The 19,662-nt window shown below is 43.9% G+C and overlaps 2 protein-coding genes across 4 annotated transcripts in view; both read right to left on the reverse strand.

Moving 5' to 3' along the window:
- Positions 1 to 2,266: 2,266 nt before the first annotated feature.
- ccl27b (chemokine (C-C motif) ligand 27b) lies at positions 2,267 to 5,079 on the reverse strand. The gene is made up of 3 exons (XM_046370087.1): positions 4,881 to 5,079; positions 4,538 to 4,655; positions 2,267 to 2,966 (listed from the first exon to the last, which is right to left on the reverse strand). Exons 1-3 carry the CDS (start codon positions 4,933 to 4,935, stop codon positions 2,843 to 2,845), a joined length of 297 nt encoding a protein of 98 aa, XP_046226043.1. The 5' UTR covers positions 4,936 to 5,079; the 3' UTR covers positions 2,267 to 2,842.
- A 98-nt stretch (positions 5,080 to 5,177) lies between these two features.
- LOC124048912 (myosin-IIIb-like) overlaps positions 5,178 to 19,662 on the reverse strand; it is a 58,191-nt gene continuing 43,706 nt past the window's right edge. For 2 of the 3 annotated variants that reach the window (XM_046370085.1, XM_046370086.1), the window contains 12 exons: positions 16,150 to 16,235; positions 15,950 to 15,997; positions 15,691 to 15,738; positions 11,838 to 11,929; positions 11,186 to 11,365; positions 9,503 to 9,624; positions 9,004 to 9,197; positions 8,817 to 8,906; positions 8,569 to 8,734; positions 7,949 to 8,311; positions 5,834 to 5,906; positions 5,178 to 5,543 (listed from right to left, as the gene is read on the reverse strand). In XM_046370085.1, coding sequence (XP_046226041.1) covers positions 5,536 to 5,543; positions 5,834 to 5,906; positions 7,949 to 8,311; positions 8,569 to 8,734; positions 8,817 to 8,906; positions 9,004 to 9,197; positions 9,503 to 9,624; positions 11,186 to 11,365; positions 11,838 to 11,929; positions 15,691 to 15,738; positions 15,950 to 15,997; positions 16,150 to 16,235 — 1,470 coding nt within the window. In that variant the 3' untranslated portion in view covers positions 5,178 to 5,535. The remainder of the gene's footprint in view (positions 5,544 to 5,833; positions 5,907 to 7,948; positions 8,312 to 8,568; positions 8,735 to 8,816; positions 8,907 to 9,003; positions 9,198 to 9,502; positions 9,625 to 11,185; positions 11,366 to 11,837; positions 11,930 to 15,690; positions 15,739 to 15,949; positions 15,998 to 16,149; positions 16,236 to 19,662) is intronic. The other variant, XR_006841326.1, reaches the window with a different exon arrangement.

The raw sequence follows: 19,662 nt of genomic DNA on the forward strand, positions 1-19,662 counted from the left end.
TACGCGAGGACTGGGCCGCATGTGTGCTTTGGGACGGGGTTCACGGCAGCACCCGCTGCTAGTTGAGAAGAGTAAGAAGGATACATGCTTTCACGTCAGTCTCCAATAACATTAGAAAAAGTCGCTAGTTTTGTTGCTCGTCACTTTTTTGAAAATGTTTCGCTCCAGGGGTCTGAATACTCGCTAAATATAGCAACAACGTCGCTAAGTTGGCAACACTGACTGTCTCTCCATGCTTTGATGCTTTCCCGCTACATTTCTTTGTCTTATCTTGGCCATTGAAACTATAGGTAGGCATTTTCTCTATGGCCCTATAACCCCTTGCACGTCTGAGTTGAGCTGAGTTATATTCCACTCTCAAAACATCGTCTTGAATTAAATACACTCCCATTCCCAATACGTATGTAGCCGAGTACCAGTACTCATTCCAGGTTTATCTTAATGCATTTTCGGTTGATTAGAATGCTGACATCAAAACATTGGTATATTGAGCTCTTGATTCTGGTTTTATGCCAAGTCATAATTGCCTCCCTGAATTCTTTATTAGATTTGAAATTATCCGTCAGCAGGAAAATGTTGTCCAATTTGATCTAATTTGCTCAATTTTTCAATAGTCAATCAATAGTTATTACTCCCTACACTCCCGACAGTGTTCAGGGTATTTTAGATTTCTTCACTCCAGTCTACAATGCATACATTCTATTAACTATTTTCTAAGATCGCACTACACACTTCCCTGGATAATAGTTCATTGGTCCCGGCACCTAATACCTTGTATTAGAACCGATAACATACACGTTCGCGAATCTATTACTGGAGAATACGGACAGAACTTTGTCCTATTCCAGTACTTCCTCAAATATCACTATTATTGCTAACCCACATCAAAATTATTCACACTTGTCTTCCTATTTCCATATAGTCTGCCATGGTTCACCACCCCAACAGGGCACACAATTAACCTTGCATTCACACACACACTTATGGCCAATAGAACTAGGCTCTCACCCCGTTCTAGCTATGCTGTGAACCAATCCTGCCGGATTTACCCTTCGCAGGTTCCAGTCTGGCGGGCTTACCTTCCGGGACTCACCCTATATTTATAGTAATCACAGGTATCAACCTACTGGGATTTACTATTGACTTTATAGTACTAGCAGGAACCAACCTACTAGGGAGTTACCCCCTAGGACTTACCCTACAGCCTGTATCAAATCAAATCAAATGTATTTATATAGCCCTTCGTACATCAGCTGATATCTCAAAGTGCTGTACAGAAACCCAGCCTAAAACCCCAAACAGCAAGCAATGCAGGTGTAGAAGCACGGTGGCTAGGAAAAACTCCCTAGATGAGTTTACCTTCGGGCCTTATCATTTACTATAAAGCTACGACCAGTCGTTACACAATGGGCCTATAGAATTACATTTAGGCTCTCCAGGTCCGTATCCTATAATTAGTTCAGCCAAAGATTCCCAAGATGTCAAAATGAGTGGAAACAGATATAGGAACTTGCCTACCTTGTTTGTTGCCAGCTCTGCTCCACTGATCTGGACTCTTTGGTTTGACTACAAATCGTGGTGAATCCTGCTAGCAGCACCATCTGTTAGTTTCTTAGTCAATAACTCATGGACACTAGAGAAGCTTTTTAACCAAGTTGTATTCTGCCCAAAGGTTCTGTACAGCTGTAATTCAGACAGAAAAACATTTCACCTTCAGTTATAGACACTCCTCCTTCTCTCCAATCCTTACATCTTATGGTTCAACAAGAAAATGGCAACAGGATACCAAACCCTTATTACTCCCTTAAAGGGATCTGACCTCACCTCACCTCCTGACCTTACCTGATCCACAGATGTCTATCTTTCCTGTATCAACACGGTGCTCTCCCCCCATCCCCCAACACATTTCAAAGCCACTCAGTCTTTCTACAGATCTCACTCCTTAATATAATATGCGTCTGATCTATCATGTCTTTAATATCTCAATGTTCAAAATGTCAAATCCAACACGTTTGATGAACACAAACTATGTAGGTCTGCTGATATTCATATCACCTTTCTCTCCCGTCTCAACCACCCTGTGCAGTGCCAAAAGCTGTCACATTTACACTTGAGTAGAGTCTTCGTTCTAAACCCGAGGAGAAGCACAAACACTATTTTTCAGGATGTCGTCTGCTATCAGCAAAGGCTTGCGGAATCTCTTCAAAACATTCCATCAACAAGAACGTGTAAGACTTATTATTTAAAAAACAATGCATTCAAATCCTTTCCATTGTTTTAATACTTTATTTCTCATATTTCACTGGGGTGTAACCCATGTGGTTAAAATAAATGAATTGTAAAATAAGTCACATATACTCTATATGCTCCCAATAATTTCATGGGTAAACCCAATAATCAATGTTTCGGGGAATGCAGTGCCTTCTAGAGTAATTAATTAACACAAAGTATGCTGCTTGAGTGGAAACCCTGGATCAGATCACCAACCACTGACTCATTTAAATCACTAAACGGACTGTATGTTGAAGAGGAAGTAATTCACTGATCGAAGGTTCAACAAGCTGTTTAATCTATCCATGTGCATTTTGTTCAGCCTCACTAATTTTGAGTTGTTATTGCTGGTCACTCACCACATTTGAGTTGGCTAATAAAGCAAAAGCTAATTAGGGTAATTGAAAATCACAGTTCATTTATTAATGATTGAAATATGAACATTATAAAAAGGCAACTTAAAAATATATATTTTTAATGTGTAAACAGAACAAAAAGACTTGAATTTAAAACGCATTAATCAAAGTTGTCACGGTGACTCCACTGTAGGGAACTGTCAGGATCTATATCCTCATCTTCTCATGATTGAGTTCAGTTTTTCCCGCATCAGTTGAGCTTTCCTAATCTGCATGGCAACTCCCAGGACCTTCTTCACTCTTGGGTCTGCACAGTACTTCCTCCCATTGGCATGTAATCTACAGTACAAGAAGAGAGTGAGATGTTGAGGGTGCAGTCCAGATATAGGTACTTCTCTGATCTTTACAATGCCTGAAGAAGTATTTTGCATCTAATCAACCACATTAACATGATGATGGAACTCTAATGTGTATCTGGAATGCACCAGTCTTATGGTTATTGGCATGTGTAACAGAAGTAGGGAATAGGGAATCTTGAAAGATAAGACCAGAGGTGTCATGCCCATCGATCTGCTCAGATTTGTCCACATGTTTTTCTCCAGATGTTAAATGATTTACTAAACTTCGTTTTATAATTGTTTATAAAAAAAGGATCTGTCAGCTGTATTTTCAGGAGGGGGCACAATGACTGGACCAGGCAAAGATTACCCCCCCACCACCACCACCACCCATTCTTCCCAGTAAGTGGTTCCTTCCTATGTGCACCACGGAGCAGAGATATGGTAGACAGGACGCTAGACACTATAGTGTGTGCAGACCACAGGCGGCCGGTAGCACCTTAATTGGGGAAGACGTACTCATAGTAACGACTGGAAAGGAATATGTGGAATGGTATTGAAGACCTCAAAAACACGGTTTCCATTTGTTTAATACCATTCCATTTACTCCATTCCAGTTATTATTATGAGATGTCCTCCCTTCAGCAGCCTCCTGTGGTGCAGACGGTATCATCAGTGGAGGAGGAGAAAGAGTTTGATATGATTTTAGTTGCAAGTGATGGGCACGATTCACAGGAGGTATGTTTGTAAATTAATTGATTAGAACAAGCCATGTACAGTAGCCTATTTATTCCTTCATGATAAATACATTTTTTTAAACAAAATGTTTCTGTATACTACAAGCCACCTAGCAATTTTATGAAGTTGGCTTTAGCTAGTCAGGTTCTCAATCTCCCAACCTAATAACTAGCTACCAAGCCATTTCAGGATAATCAAGTTAGAGTAGCTTGTCTATCTTTTCTGGCAAGCCTATGGGGTTGTGTTAGCAAAGACAGTAGCCTGCCCTACATGCAGTGGCATTCTACTACTTAAGTAGTATCTGTACTTTACTTTTTATATTTTTGCCAACTTTTACTTCACTGCATTCCTTTCCACTCCATATATTTTCCCTGACATCCAAAAGTACTCGTTACAGTACATCTTGACAGGAAAATGGTCAAATTCACACACTTATCAAGAGAACATCCCTGGTCAGCTCTACTGCCTCTAATCTGGCAGACTCACTAAACACAAACGCTTCATTTGTAAATGATGTCTGGGAGTTTTAGTGTGCCCCTGGCTATCGATCAATAAAAAATTGTTGTCTGGTTTGCTTAATATAAGGAATTTCAAAGTATTTATACTTTTGATACTTAAGTATCAAAAGTAAATGGAATTAAGTATTTTTAAAACCGAATACTTTTGGACTTTTACTCGAGTAGTATTTTACTGGGTGACTGAGTCATATTCTATTAAAGGTATATCTTTACTTTTACTCAATTATGAGAATTGAGTACTTTTTCCACCACTGCCTACATGCACTATTTTCTTTCGAGAAATTGTGACATTACAGAACAAGTGGTGAGGACTCACACAACAGCGTCGATCTCACATGCACCATGGTTGTGTTGGACATCATATCGCTCCACTCGCATTAGTAAGCTCAAAGGAATGTTCCTGGATGTCCCAACACAACATTTTGGAATGGCTCCTGAAAGAGGCAGTTCATTCATTACAGTAACCATGTCAGAACTACTCAAAGATCCAGAATTCACATGATATTCCGGAGTAACAGATGAATAACCAATCCCCAAAAATGCTTAATGAAAATCCATCAATACTGAATCAATTAGAAACCAGCAAGATCACGCCCCTCAAGGACTGGAGTTGTGCACACAGTATATAAATACAAATTTTCACTGGTGCATCACATTACCTTGGATGGAGTATATGGTGACACACAGCACAAAAGCCAGAACCCTGAGATCCATCAAGGAGATTTGGAGTCCTACAGTATCTGGTTGATTAGATATATGCCACTGTCTAATTTGGTTGATTTAGATCTATGTCACAGTGTCAGACTCCTGTTTTCCTGTTGTGATCTGTCTACTACTCTGAATGTGGTCACTGGATGGAAATATATCAGTTAAGAAACAAAACCACTCCTCTCTCCAGGTCTGCGTGCCTATTGGCTGATTCTTTAACGGTAAAAAAAACTCACTGATGACTGAAGTGAAAGAGCCATGATGTGTTAACACCGAAGCATTTTCATGCAGATTTTATTATGATGGGGGAAAAACAAACTTGAGGACAACCAGATATCTAAAATGTAAACAAATAAAAATATTCAGTAAATCAGAATGTAAACATTCCCACTGCATAATTTACATTTAAATAAACAGCAATACAATCAGAAACATAAAACCCTTTAACACACATCAATTTAAATCATTACAAAATAAAATACTAGTAAACAAGGATGTATCTCCTTACAATTTGTTCATGGATAAAGCTTAGACAGAAGATGGTCCAGTTAACTCATTCAGTTGGGGAAAAACAACAAATAGCATTAACTCCCTCCATCCCATGGGTTATGAATCTGCAACAGACACAAAAATAGCATAAGTCAGGGTAAACCACTGCTTGGCTAAATACTTGATTCTATTTGAAAAGGGGTTGGTTATTTATATGTATATAAAATACATGCAAGAAGAAAGGCGTGCACACTCAGACTTGCACAACATTATGGTGTTTTGGGAGGCTGCGTGGGAACGTAATGAAATGTAAATGAATAGAGCTGACATCATTCCCTATTCTACTTGATCGAGACATGTCTAAAAACAATATATTGCACAATGTTATGCCCTGCATGCCAGAACTATGACCTACCGGTCCTCCTCCAGGAGGGGTTGGTGGTACTGTGAGAGATAGAGTGGCTCTGATCCTGGCCATCTGGAAAATGCTGCAGAAAAGATTGACCCACATTAAACAATTTAAAGGCAATGCTACCAAATACTAATTGAGTGTATGTAAACTTCTGACCCACTGGGAATGTGATGAAAGAAATAAAAGCTGAAATAAAATCACTCTACTATTATTCTGACATTTCACATTCTTAAAATAAAGTGGTGATCCTAACTGACCTAAAACAGGGAATTTTTATTAGGATTAAAATGTCAGGAATTGTGAAAAACGGAGTTGAATTTTTTTGGGCTAAGAAGCATGTAAACTTCCGACATCAACTGTATATGTGTGTGTATATATATATATAACGGTCGTGAACTAACAGGTTATAGAGCAAACAATGCAATTATCACAACACATAGGTTGTAATATGTTTGTTCCCCCCCCCCAGTGATTTTACACACACCACCACTATTGTTCATAAAGTAAGTGTCGTCCAAAACAGAGTTTGGTCAGTGACTGCGTCGTTTTGCATGGCACAGTACCCTGGGCAGGCAGCGACATCTCCTTAGGAGAACCAATAGAATGGTCAAAAATCAGTACACCCTGACCACATAGGGCACCGGGTCACTCAATGCAAACTTGCCGACTGGTACCTCTTCCCCAGACAAGGCATGTGGTTAGTACTTGCCCTTTCTTGGGAAGTAGCTACTCTAGTGAAAATGGGATTCCCATTTTGGCTGTGTGCATGGGAGTCCATAAAGTTATTCAACAAACCTGGACAGATTGCCAGGATATGGATATGGGCTGTCAAACAATCAACCCTGAGACTGGTGTGTTGTTGGTAAGTAGCAGTGGTGTAGTGGCACCTGGAGAAGTGGGTATACTCGAACTTTGCCAAAATTTCCCCAAACAGCCCGCCCACCGAAGTACAGGCGCCCTCTTATTAATTAAAATGAGAAACCTGGACGTTTTATTTCATATTATGAGGCATGTCTTACCTTGCTTCAAAGAAGCCTAGAGCCAAAATGCACCATAGAAATGTGGAGACATTTATTTTATAAAGACTTCCTCATATGAGTTCTCCTGTTCTATTGGTTTTCTTTCAACTTTCTATCATTGTCTATCAGTCAAAGACATTATCCTAGTTATATTAGCAACCCATGATGGTTGTTGCATCTTTAGATCTCCCCTCTTTCTACATTTCCATCTCTGTCCATGAAACCGCTCACATGAGTGGTGTGCATTTTAGAACGGTATTTTTACGCAAATGAAATTTTGGATCATTTGCGCACAGGTCTACTGCCGTGTGCACATTTCTGCGGCTAAAATGTGAACGATGGAGCATTCTGAACTGCTCCATCAGCCTTATTAGGGCTCCTGGGTGGTGCAGAGGTCTAAGGAACTGCATCTCAGTGCAAGAGGCGTCACTATAGTACCTGGTTCGAATCCAGGCTTTATCACATCCGGATGTGATTGGGAGTCCCATAGGGTGGTGCACAAGTTATATTAAATAAATACAAATTAGAGAGGAAGATATGCATAGCTAACATTGTACCTGAAGACAGGTTTGCTCCCTGTTAGCTAGCTAGCTCATAATCATGCAAACCTATTACATATTTGATGCATGTTGCTAGCTTGCTTTCAATAATGTTTCAACTCAAACTGGTTAGCTACTGTCCTTCTGTTGTGATTGAATGGCAGAAACAACCACACCCGCCAAGACAACTCTTACTTGCCTCCAGCCATGGCCACTGGCATTTCTTAATGAGCATGGATGAAAAACAAGGTCAAATCAGGAAGTGCAGATGCCCTTTAATGGTTCAACAACACCATATAATGACTGCTATCTATACGCAGATGTACCTACACCAGTTCTAGCAATAGACCAAAATGTACCCAATCAGTTCTATAGACTGACATTGCAAGGTGTGTAATTTCATTGATAAACAATGATAACCTGGATCCAGCATTAATACATAGGCCATTCAACTCAACACCATGTGTCCAATCACACATTAAAGTCTGCCTCTACATCTCTCGCTCCCTCCATTTATCCATCCCTTCTCCCTCTTCCCTCTCCTTATCATTGCCTCTCACCTGTTGAATCTCCCTCATAGCCAATCGGATGGAAGGATACAACCGGGGGAATGACCTGCTCTTGTGGTCAGTCTCGTCCTCCTCTTCTTCCCCCTCTCCTCTCTCCCCTCTACTCCCTCCACGGGCCTCCCCTCCTCCAGCCACAGCCCGGTGTCTTCGGTCAGATATCCGCCTGAGGACAGGTGGTCTCTGGGAATCCAGGCTGGGGCCCTGCCCCGGGGGCAGGAAGAGCCGCTGGAGCTCCAGGTGGACAGGGTCGGGGGTTGACTCACCCTCCTCCCCAGACTTGGGGCTCCCGTGGTTGGCTGTAGCCAGGAGGTCCAGGCCCTTCAAGTCCTCATAGTCTGTGTTCTGGTCACATGTCTGAAACAGCAGATTCAAATTTGCTTACATTAAATCTGGAACAGTCCATGCATGTAGATTGTAAAATACTTGCTATAAGTTTTCTGAACAGCTTATGGCTCTTCCCAGACGACATAAAATGCATAAATGTTTGATGATGCATTGTTACTGTTCAGTATTGCATACAGGTCCTGGCAGACCCTGTTCAACTGTGGGTATATTCAATACAGTATTTGACAGGAGCCAGACCCTAAAAAGGGGTTTGACCCGATGCTGACCTGTCCACAGGGCGTGCTGAGCAGCTCGTTGAAGGGCTTGATGCCCACCTGGCTGTGGTGTTGCACCAGATCAGGCAGGGAGGGGTGGGCTTTATCCTCCCCCAGGATCACATACTTCCCGTTGGACTGCATCTCAATCATAAAGTGCCTGCAGCGGTTCGCCCCCCTGACAGTGGATAGACGGAGAGGCCAAGGTCAGAATCTGAATGAATCTGTGTTTAAATCCAGTTTGTCATCCTCAGTCTTACTTATATGTTAGTGTGTAGCCCTCCCGGCTCTGTCCCACACGAATCAGAAAACAGCCCACAGGCTTGTCCGTCATCAAATCCTCTGCTTGTCTATAGAGGAGACATACACAGAGAGACTTGTTAAAACCACAATTAAATCTGAATGAGAATTTGCATACATGTGCATTTGACATCCTCTCTTACTGACCTGCGTGTAATCATGCCATGGAACCAGCAGGGGAAGGCTCCATTGTGGACCACCTTGCGGGCCTGCGTCTCCTTGAACCAGCGGATGGTGTTCTTCCTCTTCTTGCTCCTCTCCCTAGCTCGCTCCTCTCCCCCTACCTGGCCCACCAGCTCAGCCAGTTCAATATGCACCTCCAGGTTGTCAAAGGGAGTGGCCTGGGAGAGACAGAGGGAACCATAAATCGTAGGGTCGTTTAAGGCTCAGTTTAGGGTCAAATTTAGTCATCAAAGACTGCGAGTGGATGTCAGGGTATAGAGTGGGACATCGATTGCCAAAGGGTACAAGATCAGTCAACAGCATGGTTCCCACCAACATGCTGTCTGTGGGCTAGCCAGTGCTGGCTAGCACCAGAGATGTTTAAAACAGAGAGGCTCAACATGAGATTACTTCCTGCAAATGACTTCTTACAGTTCTCAATTAAAATCAAGGTTACCTGTGTAGACTCTTGAGTATGGCTCACCTCAAACTGTTTGCTGCGGGGCCGTGGGACAGGAGCCAGGTGGGTAGCAGTGGACAGGGTAGAGCGAGGCTGGGGCTGTGGCTTCTTTTTCCTGGGTAGGGGCACAGGTGGAGAGAATGGCCCTGAGACACACACACACCCACCCAGATTAACACAGCACTCAAAGCTACACTGGCTGTACAAAACATTAAGAACGCCTGCTCTTTCAATGCCATCGACTGACCAGGTGAATTCAGGTAAACACTATGATCCCTTATTGGATGTCACTTTTTAAATCTACTTCAATCAGTGTAGATGAAGGGGAGGAGACAGGTTAAAGGAGGATCTTTAAGCCTTGAGACATGGATTGTGTACGTGTGCCATTCAGAGGGTGAATGGGCAAGACAAACAATTTAAGTGCCTTTGAACAGGGTATGGTAGGTGCCAGGCAGACTGGTTTGTGTCAAGTTTCCCATGTCTATCAACAATGGTCCACCACCCACAGGACTTGATACAACCTTGGGACGCATTGGAGTCAACATGGGCCAGCATTCCTGTGGAACACTTTTGACACCCCTGATGAATTGAGGCTGTTCTGAGGGCAAAAGGGGGGTGTAACTTAATATTAGGACAATGTTCTTAATCTTCTGTACACTCAGTGTATTCATACAATGAGTGACAAGGATCATTACACATTCTTGAATGCTGAATTATTGATCTAAGTCAGACTGAAATGTGTTTGTCAACGTGCACAGAGAGTTTGGAGAAGGGTGGAGGTAAAGAACTAAATTAGAACAGCGTTAGGGAGAAACAGAACAAGTAGGTGAATTGTCAGTAAGGGAGATACAGTGCATTCAGAAAGTATTCAGACCCCTTGACTTTTTCCATGTTTCAGCCTTATTCTAAAATGAATGAAATAGTTTTTTTTTTCTCTTCATCAATCTTTTGGCAAACGCCAAGCAGGCTATCATGTGCTTTTACTGAGGAGTGGCTTCTGTCTGACCACTCTACCATAAAGGCCTGATTGGTGGAGTGCTGGAGAGATGGTTGTTCTTCTCAAAGGTTCACCCATCTCCACAGAGGAACTCTGGAGCTCTGTCAGAGTGACCATCGAGTTCTTGGTCACCTCCCTGACCAAGGCCCTTTTCTACCGATTACTCAGTTTGGCTGGGTGGCCAGCTCTAGGAAGTGGTTCCAAATTTCTTCCATTTAAGAATGATGGAGGCCATGGTGTTCTTGGAGACCTTCAATGCTGCAGAATTTTTTGTGGTATCCTTCCCCAAATCTGTGCCTTGACATAATCCTGTCTCAGAGCTATACGGATATTTCCGTCGACCTCATGGCTTGGTTTTTGCTCTGACGCGCACTGTCAACTGTGGGACCTTATATAGACAGGTATGTGCCTTTCAAAATCATGTCCAATCAATTGAATTTGCCACAGGTGGACTCCAATCAAGTTGTAAAAACATCAAGGAATGATCAATGGAAACAGGATGCACCTGAGCTCAATTTCGAGTCTCATAGCAAAGGGTCTGAATACCTATTTAAGTAAGATTTTTTTATACATTTGCTCATATTTTTACATAAAAAAAATACATTTAAGAATCAGGCTGTAACATAACAAAAAGTGGAAGATGTCTGAATACTTTCCAAATGGACTGTAGGTGAGTAAGAGAGAGAGAGAGAGATATTCTGCTTCCTTACTCTTGTTCTCCTGCTCCATGTCCAGTCGCCTCCTCATCTCCTCCTCCAGCTCCTGCTCCTTCCTCTTCTCCTCCTCCTCCCTGGCTTCTCTCTCTGCTCTCTCTCTCTGGGCCTGCCTCTGTCTGTGCACTTCCACCAGCAAGGACAGGTACTTCCTCCTGCAGCGCAGTGAACGGTAGTCTGCAACACACAGCAACAGTGAGAATGTGAAGAGAGAGAGAGAGAGATGCAGTGACAAGAGACATAGAAAGGAGAGAGAGGTAGGGAGGAGAGAAACATTAATGAATGCTATTTGTGATAAAGGACCACATTACGATGCAAAATGATGCTACAGTAAGCACAGGCCATGAAATCAAGATACCAGACAGTATGCCAGAGAAATCATCATCTATCTTGCAGTGGGGTGAGGGGTCGCAACGCAAAGACTGAAGGTAGCCCTTAAAACTGCATGCATCTTGCTGATGGTAATGTTTGTTTAATCATGTCCCATCGTGATTGATTTCAATGTTTATAACCTAGTCCACAGACCTGAAAAGGGTTTTTACCCTCAGGCCTGAGTTCAAAAGCAGCAACATCTCACAGATGGCAATTAAATTACTTTGACAGACATTTGAGAGATTATGTTCCAGAGACTACAGTTTGTGGCCCTTACCTTTCTGGATGACAAGTGCTGCCTTGCCAAGTCTCTCCAACAGCCTGGCCAACTCCTCCTGGTGCCAATACTTAAAGAACATACGAGACGAGCTGCCACAAAAAGAGGGAGACAGTTAAAACAATGTTTATAGATATTGAGCATTATTTGCACGGGGAATTGTTGCATAAAGCACTGTTAAATCAGAGAGAAAATTGGAGAAAGAATTCCAATCAACTTCAGTACTGTCATTAAGCCATATTCATACACTATATTTACAAAAGTACTTGGACACCCCTTCAAATTAGTGGATTCTGATATTTCTGCCACACCTGTTGCTGACAGGTGTATAATATCGAGGACACAGCCATGCAATCTCCATAGACAAAACAAACATTGGCTGTAGAATGGCCTTACTGAAGAGCTCAGTGGCTCCGTCACAGGATTGTCAGTTTGTCAAATTTTTACCCTGCTAGAAGTGCCCCGGTCAACTATAAAAATGCTGTTATTGTGAAGTGGAAACGTCTAGGAGCAACAACAGCTCATTTGTCATCTGTCCTCGGTTGAAACACTCACTACCGAGTTCCAAACTGCCTCTGGAAGCAACGTCAGCACAATAACTGTTTGTACGGAGCTTCATGAAATGGGTTTCCATGGCCGAGCAGCCGAACACAAGCCTAATCACCATCCACAATGCCAAACGTTGGCTGGAGTGGTGTAAAGCTTGCTGCCAATGGACTCTGGAGCAGTGGAAACGAGTTCTCTGTAGTGATGAATCACTCTTCACCATCTGGCAGTCCGATGGACGAATCAGTTTGGTGGATGCCAGGAGAACGGTACCTGCACCAATGCATAGTGCCAACTGTAAAGTTTGGCGGAGGAGGAATAATGGTCTGGGTCTGTTTTTCCATGGTTTGGGCTAGACCCCTTAGTTCCAGTGAAGGGAAATCTTAACACTACAATATACACATTGTAGACAATTCTGTGCTTCCAACTTTGAGGCAACAGTTTAGGGAAGGCCCTTTCCTGTTACAGCATGACAATGCCCCCGTGCACAAAGCGAGGTCCATACAGAAAAAGCGAGGTCCTTTCACTCCCTCCTCTCTACATTTTCCTCCTCTGTCTCTGCTGCTAAAGCCACTTTCTACCACTCTAAATTCCAAGCATCTGCCTCTAACCCTAGGAAGCTCTTTGCCACCTTCTCCTCCCTCCTGAATCCTCCTCCCCCCCCCCTCCTCCCTCTCTGCAGATGACTTCGTCAACCATTTTGAAAAGAAGGTCGACGACATCCGATCCTCGTTTGCTAAGTCAAACGACACCGCTGGTTCTGCTCACAGTGCCCTACCCTGTGCTCTGACCTCTTTCTCCCCTCTCTCTCCAGATGAAATCTCGCGTCTTGTGACGGCCGGCCGCCCAACAACCTGCCCGCTTGACCCTATCCCCTCCTCTCTTCTCCAGACCATTTCCGGAGACCTTCTCCCTTACCTCACCTCGCTCATCAACTTATCCCTGACCGCTGGCTACGTCCCTTCCGTCTTCAAGAGAGCGAGAGTTGCACCCCTTCTGAAAAAACCTACACTCGATCCCTCCGATGTCAACAACTACAGACCAGTATCCCTTCTTTCTTTTCTCTCCAAAACTCTTGAACGTGCCGTCCTTGGTCAGCTCTCCCGCTATCTCTCTCAGAATGACCTTCTTGATCCAAATCAGTCAGGTTTCAAGACTAGTCATTCAACTGAGACTGCTCTTCTCTGTATCACGGAGGCGCTCCGCACCGCTAAAGCTAACTCTCTCTCCTCTGCTCTCATCCTTCTAGACCTATCGGCTGCCTTCGATACTGTGAACCATCAGATACTCCTCTCCACCCTCTCCGAGTTGGGCATCTCCGGCGTGGCCCACGCTTGGATTGCGTCCTACCTGACAGGTCGCTCCTACCAGGTGGCGTGGCGAGAATCTGTCTCCTCACCATGCGCTCTCACCACTGGTGTCCCCCAGGGCTCTGTTCTAGGCCCTCTCCTATTCTCGCTATACACCAAGTCACTTGGCTCTGTCATAACCTCACATGGTCTCTCCTATCATTGCTATGCAGACGACACACAATTAATCTTCTCCTTTCCCCCTTCTGATGACCAGGTGGCGAATCGCATCTCTGCATGTCTGGCAGGCATATCAGTGTGGATGACGGATCACCACCTCAAGCTGAACTTCGGCAAGACGGAGCTGCTCTTCCTCCCGGGGAAAGACTGCCCGTTCCATGATCTCGCCATCACGGTTGACAACTCCATTGTGTCCTCCTCCCAGAGCGCTAAGAACCTTGGCGTGATCCTGGACAACACCCTGTCGTTCTCAACTAACATCAAGGCGGTGGCCCGTTCCTGTAGGTTCATGCTCTACAACATCCGCAGAGTACGACCCTGCCTCACACAGGAAGCGGCACAGGTCCTAATCCAGGCACTTGTCATCTCCCGTCTGGATTACTGCAACTCGCTGTTGGCTGGGCTCCCTGCCTGTGCCATTAAACCCCTACAACTCATCCAGAACGCCGCAGCCCGTCTGGTGTTCAACCTTCCCAAGTTCTCTCACGTCACCCCGCTCCTCCGCTCTCTCCACTGGCTTCCAGTTGAAGCTCGCATCCGCTACAAGACCATGGTGCTTGCCTACGGAGCTGTGAGGGGAACGGCACCTCAGTACCTCCAGGCTCTGATCAGGCCCTACACCCAAATAAGGGCACTGCGTTCATCCACCTCTGGCCTGCTCGCCTCCCTACCACTGAGGAAGTACAGTTCCCGCTCAGCCCAGTCAAAACTGTTCGCTGCTCTGGCTCCCCAATGGTGGAACAAACTCCCTCACGACGCCAGGACAGCGGAGTCAATCACCACCTTCCGGAGACACCTGAAACCCCACCTCTTTAAGGAATACCTAGGATAGGATAAAGTAATCCTTCTCACCCCCCCCCCTTAAAATATGTAGATGCACTATTGTAAAGTGGCTGTTCCACTGGATGTCATAAGGTGAATGCACCAATTTGTAAGTCGCTCTGGATAAGAGCGTCTGCTAAATGACTTAAATGTAAATGTAAATGTAGAAAAGGTTTGTCGAGATCAGAGCGGAAGAACTTGACTGGCCTGCACACAGCCCTGACCTCAACCCCATCGAACACCTTTGGGATGAATTGGAACACCGACTGCGAGCCAGGCCTATTCACCCAAAATCATTGCCTAACCTCACTAATGCTCGTGGCTGAATGGAAGCAAGTACCCACAGCAATGTTCCAACATCTAGTGGAAAGCCTTCCCAGAAGAGTGGAGGCTGTTATAGCAGTAAAGGGGGGACCAAACCCATATTAATGCCCATGATTTTGGAATGAGATGTTCAACGAGCCGGTGTCTGTCTACATACCTTTGGTCATGTAGTATAATTTTTGGACATTTCTAAAGAGCCACAGAGCAGGAGAAACCAAGAGCGGGAACCGAGAAGAGATCACAAGCCAAAAACAACACAGCCGTTAACTGAAGAATGAGCTGTTTTTGACAGACTGATTCTCAGTTGACAGTTTTATAAGACCGCATTTTGGACTAGGCGAGTTGGAACCTGGGATAATTATTAGTGATGTGTTCCCATGTCTCAATGGAGGCAGCGATCCAAATATATTGAAACTGAGATCTAAATCAACTATTCACTGACTTGTTCCTTCCAGCATAAAAACCTGAATAATCTGATTGGAATACAGCCCAAACGACATGCTTGGATGAAGTTATGAAAGATTTGTTACAGGAAGAGTCAGCAGTAAGTAAGTTAGTCTTAGACAGATTGTGGCAAATCATTGTCTAAACCAATTCATTGAACACAACAAGAGCAACTAATGAAGCCTTACCCACACTTCCAGCCATGTATCTCAGTAGTGTTGAGGATGGACATGCAGCTGAAAAAGACACCAACCACACAGGTTACATTTAATAAGATGGACAAATGTCTACGAAATCACCTAACATGGTGTATGGCATCTTTTTTTCATTGCAGGAACGGGTGCAAGTGTCTTTATATATAGGCCATTGAAAATAAGAATTTGTTCTTAACTGACTTGCCTAGTTAAATAAAGGTTAAAAAATAAATAATCATAAATACATACATACCTTTCCTTGGTTAGTGGTAAATCTGGCTTGATCAGCAGAATGTTGAACCTGAAGAGGGGAGACAGAAGATTTTAGCACGGTGAAATGAAAATAAAACTGCAGTGCACAGCAATATCATGCATCCAATTTTTTGTGTTGGCCAAGATTGTAGTAGCCATGTTACAATTAATGCACACACACACAGACACACACACACACACCTCTGAGCAAATTCTTTGAACGATGGTCGCCAGGAAAAGCCATCTCTTCGTATCCTGATGGTTTCTAGCAGGCCGTTGTACCTTAGCTGGAAACATTTGAATTATCAGTTGTTATCATATAATATACACTGCTCAAAAAAATAAAGGGAACACTAAAATAACACATCCTAGATCTGAATGAATGAAATATTCTTATTAAATACTTTGAATGTGCTGACAACAAGATCACAAAATGTATCAATGGAAATCAAATGTATCAACCCATGGAGGTCTGGATTTGGAGTCACACTCAAAATTAAAGTGGAAAACCACACTACAGATGATCCAACTTTGATGTAATGTCCTTAAAACAAGTCAAAATGAGGCTCAGTAGTGTGTGTGGCCTCCACGTGCCTGTATGACCTCCCTACAACGCCTGGGCATGCTCCTGATGAGGTGGCGGATGGTCTCCTGAGGGATCTCCTCCCACACCTGGACTAAAGCATCCGCCAACTCCTGGACAGTCTGTGGTGCAACCAGTTGGTGGATGGAGCGAGACATGATGTCCCAGATGTGCTCAATTGGATTCAGGTCTGGGGAACGGGCGGGCCAGTCCATAGCACCAGTGCCTTCCTCTTGCAGGAACTGCTGACACACTCCAACCACATGAGGTCTAGCATTATCTTGCATTAGGAGGAACCCAGGGCCAACCGCACCAGCATATGGTCTCACAAGGGGTCTGAGGATCTCATCTCGGTACCTAATGGCAGTCAGGATACCTCTGGCGAGCACATGGAGGGCTGTGCGGCCCCCCCAAAGAAATGCCACCCCACACCATGACTGGCCCACCGCCAAACCGGTCATGCTGGAGGATGTTGCAGGCAACAGAACATTCTCCACTGCGTCTCCAGACTCTGTCACGTCTGTAACATGTGCTCAGTGTGAACCTGCTTTCATCTGTGAAGAGCACAGGGCGCCAGTGGCGAATTTGCCAATCTTGGTGTTCTCTGGCAAATGCCAAACGTCCTGCACGGTGTTGTGCTGTAAGCACAACCCCCACCTGTGGATGTCGGGCCCTCATACCACCCTCATGGAGTCTGTTTCTGACCGTTTGAGCAGACACATGCACATTTGTGGCCTGCTGGAGGTCATTTTGCAGGGCTCTGGCAGTGCTCCTCCTGCTCCTCCTTGCACAAAGGTGGAGGTAGCGGTCCTGCTGCTGGGCTGTTGCCCTCCTACAGCCTCCTCCACATCTCCTGATGTACTGGCCTGTCTCCTGGTAGAGCCTCCATGCTCTGGACACTACACTGACAGACATAGCAAACCTGCTTGCCACAGCTCGCATTGATGTCCATCCTGGATGAGCTGCACTACCTGAGCCATTTGTGTGGGTTGTAGAGTCCGTCTCATGCTACCACTAGAGTGAAAGCACCGCCCGCATTCAAAAGTGACCAAAACATCATCCAGGAAGCATAGGAACTGAGAAGTGGTCTGTGGTCACCACCTGCAGAACCACTCCTTTATTGGGGGTGTCTTGCAAATTGCCTATAATTTCCACCTGTTGTCTATTCCATTTGCACAACAGCATGTGAAATTTATTGTCAATCAGTGTTGCTTCTTAAGTGGACAGTTTGATTTCACAGAAGTGTGATTGACTTGGAGTTACATTGTGTTGTTTAAGTGTTCCCTTTATTTTTTTGAGCAGTGTATGTTCCACATACCCCAAGCAGAATCAGGTGTAACTGATGCCCATATCAGAGACCTTCAGGACTCACTTCAACAACTAAATGCAATGTCAACGCTGAACAGCAGGTGGCGATGTAACATAAAGCACAGTTATGATGGTGATGAGGGGGAGGGATTGTTTAAAAAAACAAAACGATTTAACATCGTCTTAACCTAGTCTTGCGTATGGAGGGCAATAGAGCTAGAGCAGAGAGCTCAATGATGAACATTGTAAACATCATGCCATTATAACCACATACATATGTAATGAATAAGAGGTTAAATCAGCTTTAACACAGACTACCCACCACAAATGTCACAGTTATTAACCATTGTTTCAGTTAAACCATTGTCTACCCAACCGCCAACACTGCATTGTACTGTTATATCAGTTCAGGCCTAGACAATCACATTAAAAAGCATTGATTATAGATGAGAGAGGGAGGGAAGAAAGAAGATTAGACAGCAGTGTTCACTGACGGCAGGGTATTGACCAGCTTCATTGTTTCATCAGGGCTATACTAACCCTCCCCTGGGGCCAAATCCACATCCTATTAACACAACACCCGTCAGTCAGACACTGACACACTAGCCTAGTGCCTAGATGCTGCCGCTTAGCTAACCACTGATTACCATACTGGGGACTGGGTCTTGTTCATTAGGGCACACGGAAGCAAAACGCTTTGCAAAGTGTTTCTTATTGGTCAAGTTCAGATAGTTTCAGTCCATTTTCTTCCATTTCATGTGTACTGAACACAACCCTCTCTGGAGTTGGCCCAAACCACAATATAGACCGATACTGTGTTTATAAAAACCTTTCGCATTAAACTGTGCAGTTCACATACACTACCGTTCAAAGGTTTGGGGTCACTGAGAAATGTCCTTGTTTTTGAAAGAAAAGCACATTTTTTTGTCCATTAAAATAACATCAAATTGATCGGAAATACAGTGTAGACACTGTTAATGTTGTAAATGACTATTGTAGCTGTAAATGGCTGATTTTTATGGAATATTTACATAGGTATACAGAGGCCCATTATCAGCAACCATCACTCCTTTGTTCCAATGGCACGTTGTGTTAGCTAATCCAAGTTGATCATTTTAAAAGGCTAATTGATCATTAGAAAACCCTTTTGCAATTATGTTATATATATATTTCACCTTTATTTAACCAGGTAGGCTAGTTGAGAACAAGTTCTCATTTGCAACTGCAACCTGGCCAAGATAAAGCATAGCAATTCGACACATACAACAACACAGAGTTACACATGGAATAAATACAACAGTCAATAATATAGCAGAACAAAAGAAAACAAAAAGTCTATACACCGTGAGTGCAAATGAGGTAAGATAAGGGGGTTAAGGCAATAAATAGGCCATGGTGGCGAAGTAATTATAATATAGAAATTAAACACTGGAATGGTAGATGTGCAGAAGATGAACGTGCAAGTAGAGATACTGGGGTGCAAAGGAGCAAGATGAATAAATAAATACTGTATGGGGATGAGGTAGGTAGATAGATGGGCTGTTTACAGATGGGCTATGTACAGGTGCAGTGATCTGTGAGCTGGTCTGACAGCTGGTGCTTAAATCTAGTGAGGGAGATATGAGTCTCCGGCTTCAGAGATTTTTGCAGTTCGTTCAGTTATTAGCAGCAGAGAACTGGAAGGAAAGACGATCAAAGGAGGAATTGGCTTTGGGGGTGACCAGTGAGGTATACCTGCTGGAGCATGTGCTACGAGTGGGTGCTGCTATGGTGACCAGTGAGCTGAGATAAGATGGGGCTTTACCTAGCAGAGACTTGTAGAT

Source organism: Oncorhynchus gorbuscha, linkage group LG11, assembly GCF_021184085.1.
Source record: "Oncorhynchus gorbuscha isolate QuinsamMale2020 ecotype Even-year linkage group LG11, OgorEven_v1.0, whole genome shotgun sequence".
Taxonomy (NCBI): domain Eukaryota; kingdom Metazoa; phylum Chordata; class Actinopteri; order Salmoniformes; family Salmonidae; genus Oncorhynchus; species Oncorhynchus gorbuscha.

Bases quoted from the DNA above. Each gene is read 5' to 3' on its own strand.
- ccl27b (XM_046370087.1), bottom strand. From the start codon at position 4,935: ATGGATCTCAGGGTTCTGGCTTTTGTGCTGTGTGTCACCATATACTCC. The intron at 4,656-4,880 runs GTAATGTGATGC...TGCCTCTTTCAG, and splicing joins CACCATATACTCCATCCAAG to GAGCCATTCCAAAATGTTGT. The intron at 2,967-4,537 runs GTGAGTCCTCAC...CTTGTACTGTAG, and splicing joins TGTGAGATCGACGCTGTTGT to ATTACATGCCAATGGGAGGA.